The sequence below is a fragment of the Mobula birostris genome, chromosome 19, assembly GCF_030028105.1.
Source record: "Mobula birostris isolate sMobBir1 chromosome 19, sMobBir1.hap1, whole genome shotgun sequence".
Classification (NCBI taxonomy): domain Eukaryota; kingdom Metazoa; phylum Chordata; class Chondrichthyes; order Myliobatiformes; family Myliobatidae; genus Mobula; species Mobula birostris.
In genome coordinates, this window is record NC_092388.1 from 12773499 (window position 1) to 12787749 (window position 14251).

Below are 14251 nucleotides of genomic sequence, written 5' to 3' on the forward strand. Positions count from 1 at the left end.
CCAAAGTTATCGCATCAGGAGATCTTGATGCAGCCTGAACTGTAGAGCGATTCCAGAACTTCTTACTTTGTGAAAACTAACTTTCACTTCACTTGAAAAAAAAATTTTGTGTATACGCCCGGGGATCATGGCCTGAAACGTCTTATTCCGCTCCGCAGATGCTGCCTGACTCGTTCAGTTCCGCTAGCATTTTGTCTTTGTTGTTCTGGATTTCTAGCACCTGCAGAGCTTTTCGTGTCTACGAATGGCACGGTAGTGTAGCTGTTTGCATAACACTGTTACAACACCAGTGAGCCCTGTTCAATCCCTGCCACTATCTGGAATGACTCTGTACCTTCTCCCATTGACTGCCTGGGTTTTCTCCAGATGCTCCAGTTTCCAAAGGCAACAGGTTAGTGGATTAATAGGTTATACGTATGTAATTGAGCTGTGTGGGCTTGTTGGGCCGGAAGGGCCTGTTACCATTCGGCATTGGCAAAATCAAGGCTTCTGAAACCTCAGGTGTCCCACCTGCTAATTATTCTCCCACCGGTGGTCCCCTGGCTCCTGAAACTTTTTTTTTGTCAAAGTAAACTTTACTCATAATAAAAAAAAATTACAAGAGCAAAGCATGCAGTGCTTTTTCATTTTTTACATTCATAGGCAATGCTTTCAGTGCTGCTCTGTTACATTAGTCACACTGTGGCCACTCATGTGGCTCTCCAGGGTGGTACATTACTACAATAACTGAGGGATTTCCTCACCCATCCTGGACCCTCCCTCTCCAGTAGCAGAAGAACGCAGCCTTTGATTCCTGAAACTTGTCATACAACTATTGCAATTGCCAGCCACAAAAGGCCTGAACTGCAAAGGTCCCAATTCTTCCTAAGGCAAATGTGAAAATAATTGTAAAGGGACATCGATCAGCTAAACCATATCATTTGGCCGTGATGTAACCAAACCAAATCGTTACAAGCCACAGAGTTTTCAGCTCCAGAGAAACACACACAAAATGGTGGAGGAACTCAACAGGTCAGGCAACACCTATGGAGAGGAATAAACAGTCGAGCTATTGGGCCAGGATCCTTCATCAGGTCTCTAGAGTTTGCAACTCTATTGAACTTGTCATTCCTTTCTGCGCCTTGTGACACATTGGGTGGCAACCCTGCCATTTCTTTAGCATTCTTGTCTGTTTTTTTTACGAGGCCGAGTTGCTAGCTCGATGCTTAACCGAGTACGAATGAAAACTGTGCAAGAAGCTGGCCAAATTCTAACCTGGAACCATTCATCTTGAAGGCCGGTGCAGAAAGGGTTGCCAACTGTCCCGTATTAGCTGGGACATCCCGTATATTAGGCTAAATTGGTTTGTCCCATACGGGACCGCCCTTGTCCCGTATTTCCCCCGCTAAGGTAGAGCGTTCCTATGAAACATTTCGTGCCGAAATGGCGTAAAGCGAAGAAGCAATTACCATTAATTTATATGGGAAAAATTTTTGAGCGTTCCCAGACCCAAAAAATAACCTACCAAATCATACCAAATAACACATAAAACCTAAAATAACACTAACATATAGTAAAAGCAGGAATGACATAATAAATACACAGCTTATATAAAGTAGAAATAATGTATGTATAGTGTATTTGGGAAGATTAAGCCAAAACCGATTTGTAGAAAAAAAACCGGCATGTATACGTATGCGGACGTCACGCATGCACACACAGGTGCCCGCGCAAAGCTTCATGGTCATGGTAGTCTTTCTCGGGGTAAACACAAGTGTCCCGTATTTGACTGCTACTTTTGTCCCTTATGTGGGAGTGAGAAAGTTGGCAACCCTAGGTGCAGATGCCACTACACTACCAGCCAATTTCTATTGTACTTGCTACCTCCAAATGCAATTAATGCATCACTTGGGGCACAGATTGAGAATCATCTCAATTGACCATGAAAGAAGAAAATTTGCTGTGTTTAATTGATCAACTGCTCAAATTACTCCACAGTTCATTTTTATAGTGATCAATACATTTCGATTTATTTTTTCTTTTGAATGATGGATTCTACAGCTCTCCAACTAGTTTCAAAATGATTTTGAGAAAGTCAGATGAAAGAAGTTTAAAAAAAAGATTACAATGTATTGAGTCTTTCAAAAGTACCTCAAACAAAGGCTTGCAAATCCCATCAATCCACTCCAGCTGGAGACCCGGTAACTCGTCCTTCCTATTTCGGTCAAAGATAGCCTGTAGAAGATAGAATTGTGTTTCAGCACACGTCTAAGAGTACAGTTACTGCAGGACCTGACATTCACGGATTGCTAATAGCAGTAATAACTCAAGAATTCTTCATGCATTTTTACCTACATTTTGCATGTTCACTTCCAAGGTCAAAAGATTAATTCATTGCTCACTCCATGCATGTATGATTTTTGAGCATGAAGATGCATTAATTTCGTTAAAAGCAAACAAAATAATGAAAGACTCCTAATGAAGGGAAATTATAAAACAAGTCAAGTAAGGTGTTGACAAGCTATAAATCATCTATCCCTGGTGTGCAATTTATAATCAAATTATGAGTGCCGTTCAGCAGGATGCATTTGCCTACGCATCAATGTATTCTACTGGGTGTCAGCTGTGACATTACTGTAGGCAGACCCATCGCTACAGGCCACAATATTTAAAATCTAGGTTTATTTCCTCAAATAAAGCATTAGAAAATCTGGATATTGACAAATATTAAAATCCAAATATTTGCAAATACTTCACTTGCTGATTTTAGAATGAAATTCAAGGTTAAGGTTTAAGGCTGCTTAATATCATTTCCAGTGTAAAGGAGAATGAAATAATTGTTACTTTAGACCAGATGAAGCACAAAAAAAAACCCACAATATGATAAAGAAGACAATAGTACAACAACACAATAAATCTAAATACATAAGGCTAGATTATATACACAGATTGATTGTATGTCCATAAAGTGATGCTTGGCACAGGAGTGTCCGTACAGAAGGTGACTCTGACAGGAAATTTATTTTGTGCTTATATTTATTTAGGGATACAGCACATAATAGGCCCTTCTAGCTCACCGAACCATGCCACCCACCGATTTAACCCTAGCCTAATCATGGGGCAATTAACAACAACCAATTAACCTACTAACCAGTACGTCTTTGGACTGTGGCAGTTCCCGGAGAAAACACACGCGCACCTGGGAAGAATGTACAAACATTCTTCCAGAGGACGCCGGAAGTGACCTCCGAACTCCAACATCCAAGCTGCAGTATCATCGCACTAACCGCTACGCTGCTGAGGCGGGGTGGGTTAGTGGGCGGAGGCGTTGATTACCCTTACTGCTTTGTGTGAATCTGAAGACTTGCGCAAAGTTATGCCCTTCCGAAGATCTGCAGCAAGTTTAAAGGCAGGCCCGAACAAATAGCTCCAGCAATAATCAGCATGACAGCTGGTAAAGGTCACATTTGAACTCATTTTAACTGGCTGCCTTTGCCTTCTCCTCAGTGAGCTTGCAGCAAAAAGAAACTGCTAAGGATTTAACACTAACCTGAGACCAGTTCCTAAGTCATAAATTCTAGTAGCTGATCCAGAACTCATGAGTTACATGGAATAGATTAGTTGTGCTGAAGTGCCATCAATGGCCTTCTGAGAATGGACCTGATTTGCCATTTTATTACATTGCATTGGTAGCCCAGCATTACCATACCTGATTTAGGAGTCCTCACAGGGCAGGGAATGGGCAAATGACTCCGCTCTGCAGAGATTTTTGATATTCAGGGAGCTTTATATCAAATTGCACAGAAGCTGCATTTTAAAACGTATGCCCAGTGGCCAAATTTTGTATCTATTCCAGTTTAAATCATGCCTCAATAAAAATACATAAACTCCATCAGGGGTGTCTTAATAAAAGTATATTCATTAAAATATGACTGTGCATGTTTTGGGTCACTTCTAGATATTTATTTACATGTATATTAACATTTCAATAATCTCTCATTTCTGATGAGAATAATTTCTGGCAATAATGGATTTCAAGCATCTGGAGAACCTCGTGTTTATAATAAGAACAGCTTTGTTTCTTCCATCTACTGACTGCAACAACACTTACTTTGCATAATACCGGCATTCTCTGAATGTATAAAAAATAGAAACTGCAGATTACTATTGCCTTTCAATTCAGCACCCACATTAGGAAGGAAAAAACTGCTGCGTTTCACAAGAATGACCCCCCACTTGTTTTTATACACCGCAATCATGCCCCCTGAATGTCCAATAATGTCTCATGTTGTTTTTAAAGTGCAATTATTCTTATTAATTAGGCGAACGTGGTAGAGCAATAAAGCAAACCTGAGGAATATTTGGTCTATGCTCTGCATCTACGTTCACCTTTTGATCTCCTAGAGACCACTGAGCAGTGGCATAGTGGTTACACAATGCTTTGTGGTAACAGTGACATGGGTTCAGTTCCCACAACTGCCTGTAAGGAGTTGGTACGTTCTCCCAATGACCCCGTAGGTTTCCTCCGGGTGCTCCAGTTTCTTCTCACAGTCCAAAAAAATATTAGGCATTGAAAATTTTCCCGCGATTAGGCTAGGATTAAATCAGGAGATTGCTGCTTGGCATGGCCCAAAGGGATGATTCTGCATTGTATCTAAATAAAACCTTTGTGTACGTGTGTTCAAGGATGTATACAGCATGGCAGAGCAGCATTTTGGAGGAAGGTATGGAATGAAATTACCACCAGAAGTAGACATCAAATCTGAGGGCAGCGTGGTAGCGTAGCATTTAGCGTAACGCTTTACACCAGCGATTGGAAGGCCATGGTTCAATTCCTACTGTTGTCCGTAAGGTGTTTGTATCTCCTCTCCATGACTGCTTGGGTTTGTTCCAGTTTTCACCCAGACATGTCGGTAGTAAGTTAGCACGTTATATTGGCACTGGAGGCATGCCAACACTGACAGGGCACCCCCCAGCACATCTCCGATGGTGTTGGTCATGGAGGTAAACAGTGCACTTCATTGTATTCTTTGACGTCCGCGTGACAAATAAAGATAATCATTAATCTTTGAAATATGGAAGGCTCTGAATCAAATTCAAATAGGGGATGGGCGTTCTGGTCAACAGGTGCATAAACGGTCTATTAGGAAATGTGTAAAATAAGACAACAGCAACATGGGCTCCCTGAACCAAGTTTAACAAGGTCATAAATACAAGAGGTTCTGCAGATGCTGGAAATCCAGAGCAACACACGTAGAATGCTGGAGGAACTCAGCAGGTCAGGCAGCATCTACAGAGAAGAGTAAGGAGTTGATGTTTTGGGCCAAGTCTCTTCATCAGGTCCTGGTGAAAAGTCTCAGCCCAAAATGTTGACTCTTTATTCCTTTCAATAGATAGTGCCTGACCTGTTGAGTTCCTTCAGCATTGTGTGTGTGTTAAAAAGGTCACTCGTAAGATTCCTCCCCTCTGTTCATGAGCGTTTTCCCACTGAACTACCCAAAACTTGATTTATAATTGTCACTCCAAGCCAGTTTAAAAAAAAGAAAATAAATAGTAAGTAGTCTATTCTGGTTGAGGAATTAATATTAGCAGAATGATGGAAGAATTCCTTATTCTTCTTGGACAGGTCTTTGCCTGTTGCCCTGATATCCCTGATCAACCATATGGTCAATTATGTCCATTACCACATCCCCAGTAATGGAATCTGATACTACTGATCAGCCCATTGAATGAGGTTCACAATGAGTGAACATTCCCTTGCAGATTTAACACAGTGGGTCGGTGAAAAAGCACCTGCAGCTAGTTCTGAGGCTTGATAGATAGATAGATACAGAAAGATTAGCTTCATTTGTTACATGTGCATTGAAACATACAGTGAAATGTCTCATCTGCATTGTATCAAATCAACCCGGATTTGTGCTGGGCAGCCTGCAAGTGTAGTCACGCGTCCTGCTACCAACATAGCACGCCCACACTCACAAACTCAAAATGTGTCTTTGGACTGTGGAAGGCAGCTGGAGGAAACGTGTGTGATCACAGGAAGAACATACAAACTCCTCGCAGGCGGCTGTGAGAATTGAACCTCGATCGGTGATCGCTGATCGCTGGTGTCGTAAAGCCAGGCGCTGACCGCGACGCTACTGTGCCTGGTCTGGTTCCTTGATGTCAGCAGCATGTCTCGGTAAATACTGCAAAAACTAACAGGGGCGGCACATAGTGTAGAAACTAGCGCAACGCTATTACAGCATCAGAAACTCGCGTTTACTTCACAGTAGCATAGTGGTCAGTGTAAAGCTATTACAGCACCAGCAACCCAGGTTCATTTCACAGTAGCATAGTGGTCAGTGTAAAGCTATTACAGCACCAGCAACCCAGGTTCATTTCACAGTAGCATAGTGGTCAGTGTAAAGCTATTACAGCACCAGCAATCTGGGTTCATTTCACAGTAGTGTAGTGATTAATGTTTATGCTATTACAATGCTTTTAAACCCAGATTCATTTCACAACGGCATAACGCTGTTACAGCACCAGAAACCCGGGTTCATTTCCTGCTGCTGTCTGTAAGGAGTTTGCACGTTTCTCCCGTAAGTGCATGGGTTTCCTCTGGGTGCTCCGATTTCCTCCCATGTTCCAAAGACGTAGGGGCAGTAGGCTAATGGGTCACATGGGTGTAATTGGGCGTGTGGGCTCATTGGGCCAGAAGGGCTTGTTACCGAGTTGTATCTCTAAATAATTAAACACTGCCTGTGCTCTGTGCACTGAGATGTTCAGCCAATGATGTCATTACATGCATGTTTGATGTATGATGGATTACAGTGGATCATGTGTTGAATCACTCAGTCCGATCTCCCGATAGGGGAAACGTCACATAGAAATGCTCCATCAATCAAAGCACTCCAGGTGAACAGATTTGTGTCCTGTTAGTGCCTAACTAAGTGGTTTCTGACCAATCCGATTTCAAGGCTGTACATTTCCAGTTTAGATGTGCGGGAGAACATAAAGAAGCTGACTGGGATTTACTACAGGGTGCACAGGCTGAAAACATATACACAGTTGCCATGACACTTCCACTGAAATACCCTAGGTTAATAACTACTCCTCACTGAAATTCCTTCAGCCCAGTAATATTTTCCAGCTGTTCTCCTTGGAAATGTCAATGTCATTAGTACTCATCAGCTGAGCAAAAATATTCAAGAATAGTGTAAAAATTGACAAAGAAAATCATGTGCCAATGTTAATTCAAGGCTCCCTCCCTGTTTGATTTTTGAACAAACACCAATGGTAATACTTAACCTTTTAGTACTTTGGCACAAAATGGAATTGTTGTGAGTTAATATACATAGCAGAAATATGACTGGTAAAATATAATGATCGACACCACATCTGATTGTGCTTTATACTATTACCTTCGTTCCTGAAAGTCTTCAGCATAGAACATAGATACAGAACTAAGATATCAGATAAATAATCCTCAAGTGTCATAGAGTCATAGAAAAGTACAGCACAGAAACAGGCCCTTCGGCCCATCTTGTCTATGCCAAACCATTTCCACTGCCTACTCCCATCGACCTGCACATAGCCTTCCATACCCCTACTATCCATGTACCTATCCAAACTTCTTTTAAATATGGAAATCGAGCTGGCATGCACCACTTGTGCTGGCAGCTTGTTCCACACTCTCATAACCCTCTGTGAAGAAGTTTCCCTTAAACTTCTCACCTTTCACTCTTAACCAATGACCCCATGTTGTAGTCCCACTCAACCTCAGTCCAAAAAGCCAGCTTTCATTTATTCTATCTATACCTTGCATTATTTTGTATACCTCTATCAAATTTCCCTTCAATCTTCTACGTTCCAAGTAATAAAGTCCTAACCTATTCAATCTTTCCTTACAACTCAGGTCCTCCAGTTCTGGCAACATCTTTGAAAATTTTCTCTGTGTCATAAAGTAAAGACTAGCGGAAAAGATTAGAAAGTTAAACGTTCCATTAACACTGTGAGTAAAGATTTTCATATGCTGGGATCTTGCCTGGTTTAAACACAATTGCTCCAAACACTTGATTAACTAACTAACAATAGCGGAAAAAAATCTCAACTCAACCAGGCAAACTGGAGCTGCCAATCAATCTTGGCTTTGACCGAGGTTTATGCTGGCATCAGGAATCAAATAAGGGATTGTTAAATTTATTTTTAACTAAGCTCAAATCCACATCTGTCAAGCTGAGAACGAGATTTCAAACCATTTAGTGGGATCCAACCATTACTCTCCTTCCCATTGACTGAAACAAAATACAAAGGAGTTTTGAGATTCTCAGCGGTGAGTCAGGTTTTCCACTTTGGAATAACTACAGCAGGGATGGCAGAAAATTGATAATGAGACACTCTGCAACCAGACACCTTGTCATACAGACTGGAATGACTTTAGCAATTCAGGTTGGCTTCAGCTATTGCACAGATTATTCAACACAGGTGAATGTACTATTAAAGTTACGTATTGTTTGCCTGATATCATCATAATTCAAAACAGGTATCAGGCAATATCAGCAACGAACCTTTCATTTGGAAAATCTATCTTCAATCAATAAAGCTACATGTACCAAGATTGCCACATTAAAGGCAAACTGAAGGACATGAGCTTTTGTAATCAATGAATTGGTGCTAAACCATTAGTCTAACAGATCTCTGTAAACCATAAAATATAGAAGCAGAATTAGGCCATTCGGTCCATCGAGTCTGCTCTGCTCCCATTTCATCATGACTGATCCACTTCCCTCAGCCCCTATCTCCTGCCTTCTCCCCATGTTCTGACTAATCAAAAACCTATCAGAAAAATTCAGAAACCTACCTCTGCTTTTAATATACCCAATGACTTGGCCCCCACAGCCACCTGTGCCAATGAATTCCGCAGATTCACCACTCTCTAGCTAAAGAATTACCTCCTTATCTCTATTCTGAAAGGACATCCCTCTATTCTGAGGCTGTGTCCTCTGGTCCTAGACTCCTCTGAGTCCGATCGTTGTGTTCAAGGACACTCCACGAATGTAGGTTGTGATCTATTGAGAGTGTTTTTATTTTGCTGTTGGGGCCACATCCTTCTTGACTGTGTAAATTCACTGCATGCATTGCATCAATGACCGCACTTCAAGAAGTACTTCACTTGTTGTGAAGCATTTTTGGTTGCCCAGATGTTTTGAAAAATGTGCTCCTTCTTAATTAAGATCTGGCCAGCATAAAGCTTGGCGATCTTGAAATGGTTTAGTAGTTGAACAGTAGGATATTGAGTATTAAAAATTGTGACTAATGAGTTATCTAACTGGTCAAAATTAGTGTTTGGTTGACATTTAGAGTTATCATCTTTTCTTTCCTGATGGGAAAATCTTAAATTCACCGTTCAAAAGTTGAATGAAGTGTACACGAGATCATTATTAGAGAAATGTCTATAAAATTAATTTTCTAGAATAAATAAATTGTGCAAATCTGGAGAAGTAACATTAACAAGTCATAGGGTATATTTAAGGCAGAGGTTGATTGCTTCTTGATTGGTCAGGTCATGAAGGGATATGAGAAGATTGGGGCTGAGGGGGAAAAATGATCAGCCATGATGAAATGGTGGAGCAGACTCAATGGGCCAATTGGCCTAAGTCTGCTCCTAAATCTTATGGTCTTATGGTATTATAATAAAGGAGGTATATATATATATCATACCTCCTTTATTATTATATATATAGAGAGGGAACCTAAGGCTTTTGCACAGTAATGTAGTAATATTATGTATTGCACTGTACTGCGGCTGCAAAAAAAAAAATTCATGACATATGTGAGTGATGATAAACCTGATTTTGATCTGGGTCTCTATTGTGGACTGAGAGTGGGAAGGGGTCAGGGAGAGGGGAATCATGTTTGGGAAAAGGAGAAGGGAGAGGGGAGGGAGCAGGAAGAACCACAGAGACATTCCGTAATGATCAATAAACCAATTGATTGGAATCAAATGACCCTGCCTGGTGTCTCAGGGCTGGGTGTGTCTGCACCCGTGCCACCTCCCCGACATTACTTCTCTGCCAGCTGTCCCACGCCCCTCCCACGCACTCCACCCTCACCGTTCCCAGCATCCCTTGCTCCCACCAGATTTACAAATTGCTCTACACTCCACGTTGACAAATACAGTACTGTGCAAAAGTCTTAGACATCCTAGCTATATAAATATACCTAAGACTTTTGCACAGTACTGTAGTTTGTGAGATACCTGCACAAAAAGCTCTGGTTGCTAAGGTCCTGGATGTTCCTTCTCCATTTTGAGCAGATGTGATCGAAAGGCTCCCTGCAGTCAGCACAGATATTTTATTTATTTTTAATATTTAGTGATACAACACAGTGAAAGGCCCTTCTGGCCCAACGTGCCCAAGCTGCCCAATTACATCTCCGATACCAATTACCAATTCACCTACTAACCCATTCGCCTTTGAAATAAGGGAGCATCGGGAGGAAACCCACGCTATCACGGGGAGTATGTTCAAACACCTTACAGGCAGCGGAAGGAATAAAACCCAGGCCGTTGTCTCTCTGATAGTGTTACCGTGCTGTCCCAGTGATACGTTTCTTCAAGTAAGTTTTGCGCAGATCCTTGAAGGACGTTCTCTCTCTGCCTGATAATTTCCCAAAGGCAAAGCTCAGAAAGGAGTGGCTTTTTTTGTACGTAAATACAGAATAAAAAACTAATAAAAGAGTTAATTTAAAATTCTAGTTTTTAAGTCAGTACTCACAGCTGGTGTCAGCTTCAGTTCAGTTCTCTCCCTGTCCCCTTGCTCGAAGAACTCACTCGTTACCAACTCTGCCACCTACAAGACAGAAATGTATATGTTCTATAAACTTACCTACCGTGATTTCAGACTGACCGAACACATTTTAATTAGAGCAGTTAATTATCAATAAGTCATATGTGACTTTACAGCTTCATGTAATACTACAAAGTTCAAAGTAAACTTATTATTAAAGTGTGTATTTCTCACCTTATAATACCTTGAGATTCATTTTGTTGCAGACATTCACAGGAAAATAAAGAGTTTATGAAAACTATGAATAACCAAGACTGACCACAATGGGCAACAAAGACAAACTGTGAAAGTAGTAACAAAAAGTAAGACAAAAAAAAATACTGAGAACGTGAGTTATAGAGTCCTTGAAAGGCTTCCATAGGTTCTAGGGTAATAACTGTTCCTGAACCTGATAGTGTAGGGCCTAATTCCTCCGTAGCTCCTGTCCAATGGTAGTAGCAAAAAGAGAGCGTGGCCTGGATGCTTCCCTTTTCTGAATAAGGGAACTATCAGTAATAAATTGTCTTGTCTATCTATTATTTTCAGATTTTACTACTAGCCATTGTTGTTCCAAAGCTGTTACAGATCCCAAACATCAATTGTTTTCTGATCTTTACCTTTTCTTTGACGAGTTACAAATGTTTCCACCTTTGTATTAGATATTTACACAGGTGTTCAGAGATAAACTAAAACTAAATGTGAGAAAGAGAACAAAGAGCACAGTTATTTTTAGGTAACTTAGAAAAGGAGGAGGTACAGGAGCCTAAAGGCACACACTCAACGATTCAGGAATAGCTTCTTCCATCAGATTTCTCAATGGACATTGAACCCATGAACAACACCTCACCAACACGAGAAAATCTGCAGATGCTGGAAGTCCAAAGCAATGCACACAAAATGCTGGAGAAAATCAGCAGGTCTGACAGTGTCTATGGATAAGCGTAAACAGTCGGCATTTCGGGCCAAGACTCTTCATCAGAACAAAGGGGCTCGGCCTTGGCCCTAAACAGAGAATGTTTACTCTTTTCCATAGATGCAGCCTGATCTGCTGAGTTTTTCTAGCATTTGTGTGTGTTACTACCCCACTAATGATTTTTTTGCACTATATATATAACTTAATGAATTTCACAACATATGCCAGTGATATTAAAACTGAAAAGAATTAGAGGGTATATCTACTGCTTGGAAGTCTGGAAAGGTAATGTGCTTTATTGCGATTATGTATTTAAACATTTTATTCTTTATCAAACATTTAAAAAAGACAACCGCAAAACATGATGCAAATTGCGTTAAACCTCGTGTTAAAACTGTTGCTAAGCTACATGAATGTAGCATCCACATGATTAAGTCTGAGGTGTAGCCCACCATCCTTCATAGCAACAAGGCTAATTTGCCTATAATTAAGAAAAGCATGAGAAAATCCGCACATTTATGGCACAGAAATTATTAGTAATGTAAATAGGACAAGGCAATGGCACATTTGTAAATAGGTTCACATACAGTTAGACAGATTGCTTCATAACTCACAAAACGGATCAATCATTTTTCTGCCATTCTGAATGAGATTAGGTGCAATAATTCAAAGAGCAATTACTTTCCTTTATCTAATTTAGGGTGCAGTAATTAACTTAGGGCATTTTCCATACTTGATCTCCACATCACAATATTGAATAGGTACTTATTGTTCATGCCAAGGGCACTGTGTGAATCTTGAAATATCACAAAATGTAACAGAGATGATTCTTGATAAAGACTGAGACTTATGGCTGGCATACGACAGCCAGGGCAAGAGAAAGTGCCTCATTTGATTAATAAGGATACAACTGTATCAGTAAACATAATTTTTTTGTAAATGAATGAACATCTTGCACTTTAATTACATAGCTTTTCAATGAACAATTTAATACCAAAATTATATTTTTCATTTGTTGCTTTTATATTTAGCTGGAAAGAGGAGATAAAACTTTAAAGTTCAGATATTTCTGGTTATTCATCCTGGTGTTTGGAAACAGTTTAATAACATGACAGACATGTACTGTAAATTGAACGTGCTGCCACTCTCTTCTTTCTTGGTTTTGTGGCTATCTGGAGAAGAAGAATTTCAGAGTGTATACTTTGATAATAAATGAACCTTTGACCCTTTAAATTTCAGCAATAACCAAATATACTGCTCCTGCAGATTTGTCCTTTGAGGACAAAAAACACTTTATAGAAATTATATTTTATTGGACTTTTGTGAGGATCAGGCATTAGATTCATGAGCACCTGTTAACAGTACAAATACATTCAGTGGCCACTTTATTAGGTACATCTCATTGTTGTGCATGTCTAATCAGCCAATCATGTGGCAGAACTCATGCATAAAAGCATGCAGACATGGTCAAGAGGTTCAGTTGTTGTTCAGTCCAATCATCAAAATGAGGGACAATATGTGAAATAAATGACTTTGATCGTAGAATAATTGTTGGTGCCAGACAGGGTGGTTTGAGTATCTCAGAAATGTCTGATCCCCTGGGATTTTTATTAACAACAATCTCGAGTTTACAGACAGTGGTGCAAGAAACAAAAAAAAAATCTAGTCAGAGGCAGTTCTGTGGGTGAAAAATGCCTTGCTATTCATAGAGATCAGAGAATGTCCAGACTGATTCAAGCAGACAGAAAAGTGACAGTAACTCAAATAACCACACATTACAACAGTTATGTTCAGAACAGCATCTCTGAATGCACATCATGTCAAACCTTGAAATGGATGGGCTACAGCAGCAGAAGACCAGAAATATCTGCACATTGAGTAGCTACTTTATTAGATACAGGAGCCAACTTTTAAAGTGGCCAGAGTATAAAACACCATTTTTAAAGGGAGGATTGTTCTGAGGGGAGAACTTTATCTGTGACATTAGAAAAAAAAATCCATGCAAGGTTTGCTTTGGAAGCAAAATGAAAGCTGTTACTGGTTTGGTACTGGAACAAAAGATGTAGAATCATGTCCAAGCTAAACATGACTTTCCACCCCTAATCAGATACACTTATTTTTGCAGTATAAATTTTACTTTTAACAGATTATAGACTCTGTAGCTGTCTTGTTATGAAGGGCAAAAAAATAAAATTTTGTATATAGATTTGAGAAATGTGAATTACTAAATACACACACACACACATCCACACACACGTACAAATATATATGTGTGTGTATATATATATATATATATATATATATATATACATATATATACATAAAATCACACAGCATCTATGGAAATTAATAAACAGTCAATGTTTCAGCCTGAAGCATTTGTGTGTGTTTCTTTGGATCTCCAGCAAGTGCAGACTTTCCTGTGTGTGCATATATACGTGTGTGTGTGTGTAGGGGGGGGGGGTTTGTGAGACTTGAAACATAACAACATTGCAATTTTAAAACATTTATTATTCTTTATCACAATGGGAAAGGGCTTCCTGTACTC

General features: G+C 40.0%; 1 protein-coding gene across 2 annotated transcripts in view; it reads right to left on the reverse strand.

The window, feature by feature from the left end:
- LOC140212309 (dual 3',5'-cyclic-AMP and -GMP phosphodiesterase 11A-like) overlaps window positions 1-14251 on the reverse strand; it is a 251055-nt gene that overhangs the window by 27433 nt on the left and 209371 nt on the right. For both annotated transcript variants that reach the window (XM_072283012.1, XM_072283011.1), the window contains 2 exons: window positions 10740-10814; window positions 2131-2214 (listed from right to left, as the gene is read on the reverse strand). In XM_072283012.1, coding sequence (XP_072139113.1) covers window positions 2131-2214; window positions 10740-10814 — 159 coding nt within the window. The remainder of the gene's footprint in view (window positions 1-2130; window positions 2215-10739; window positions 10815-14251) is intronic.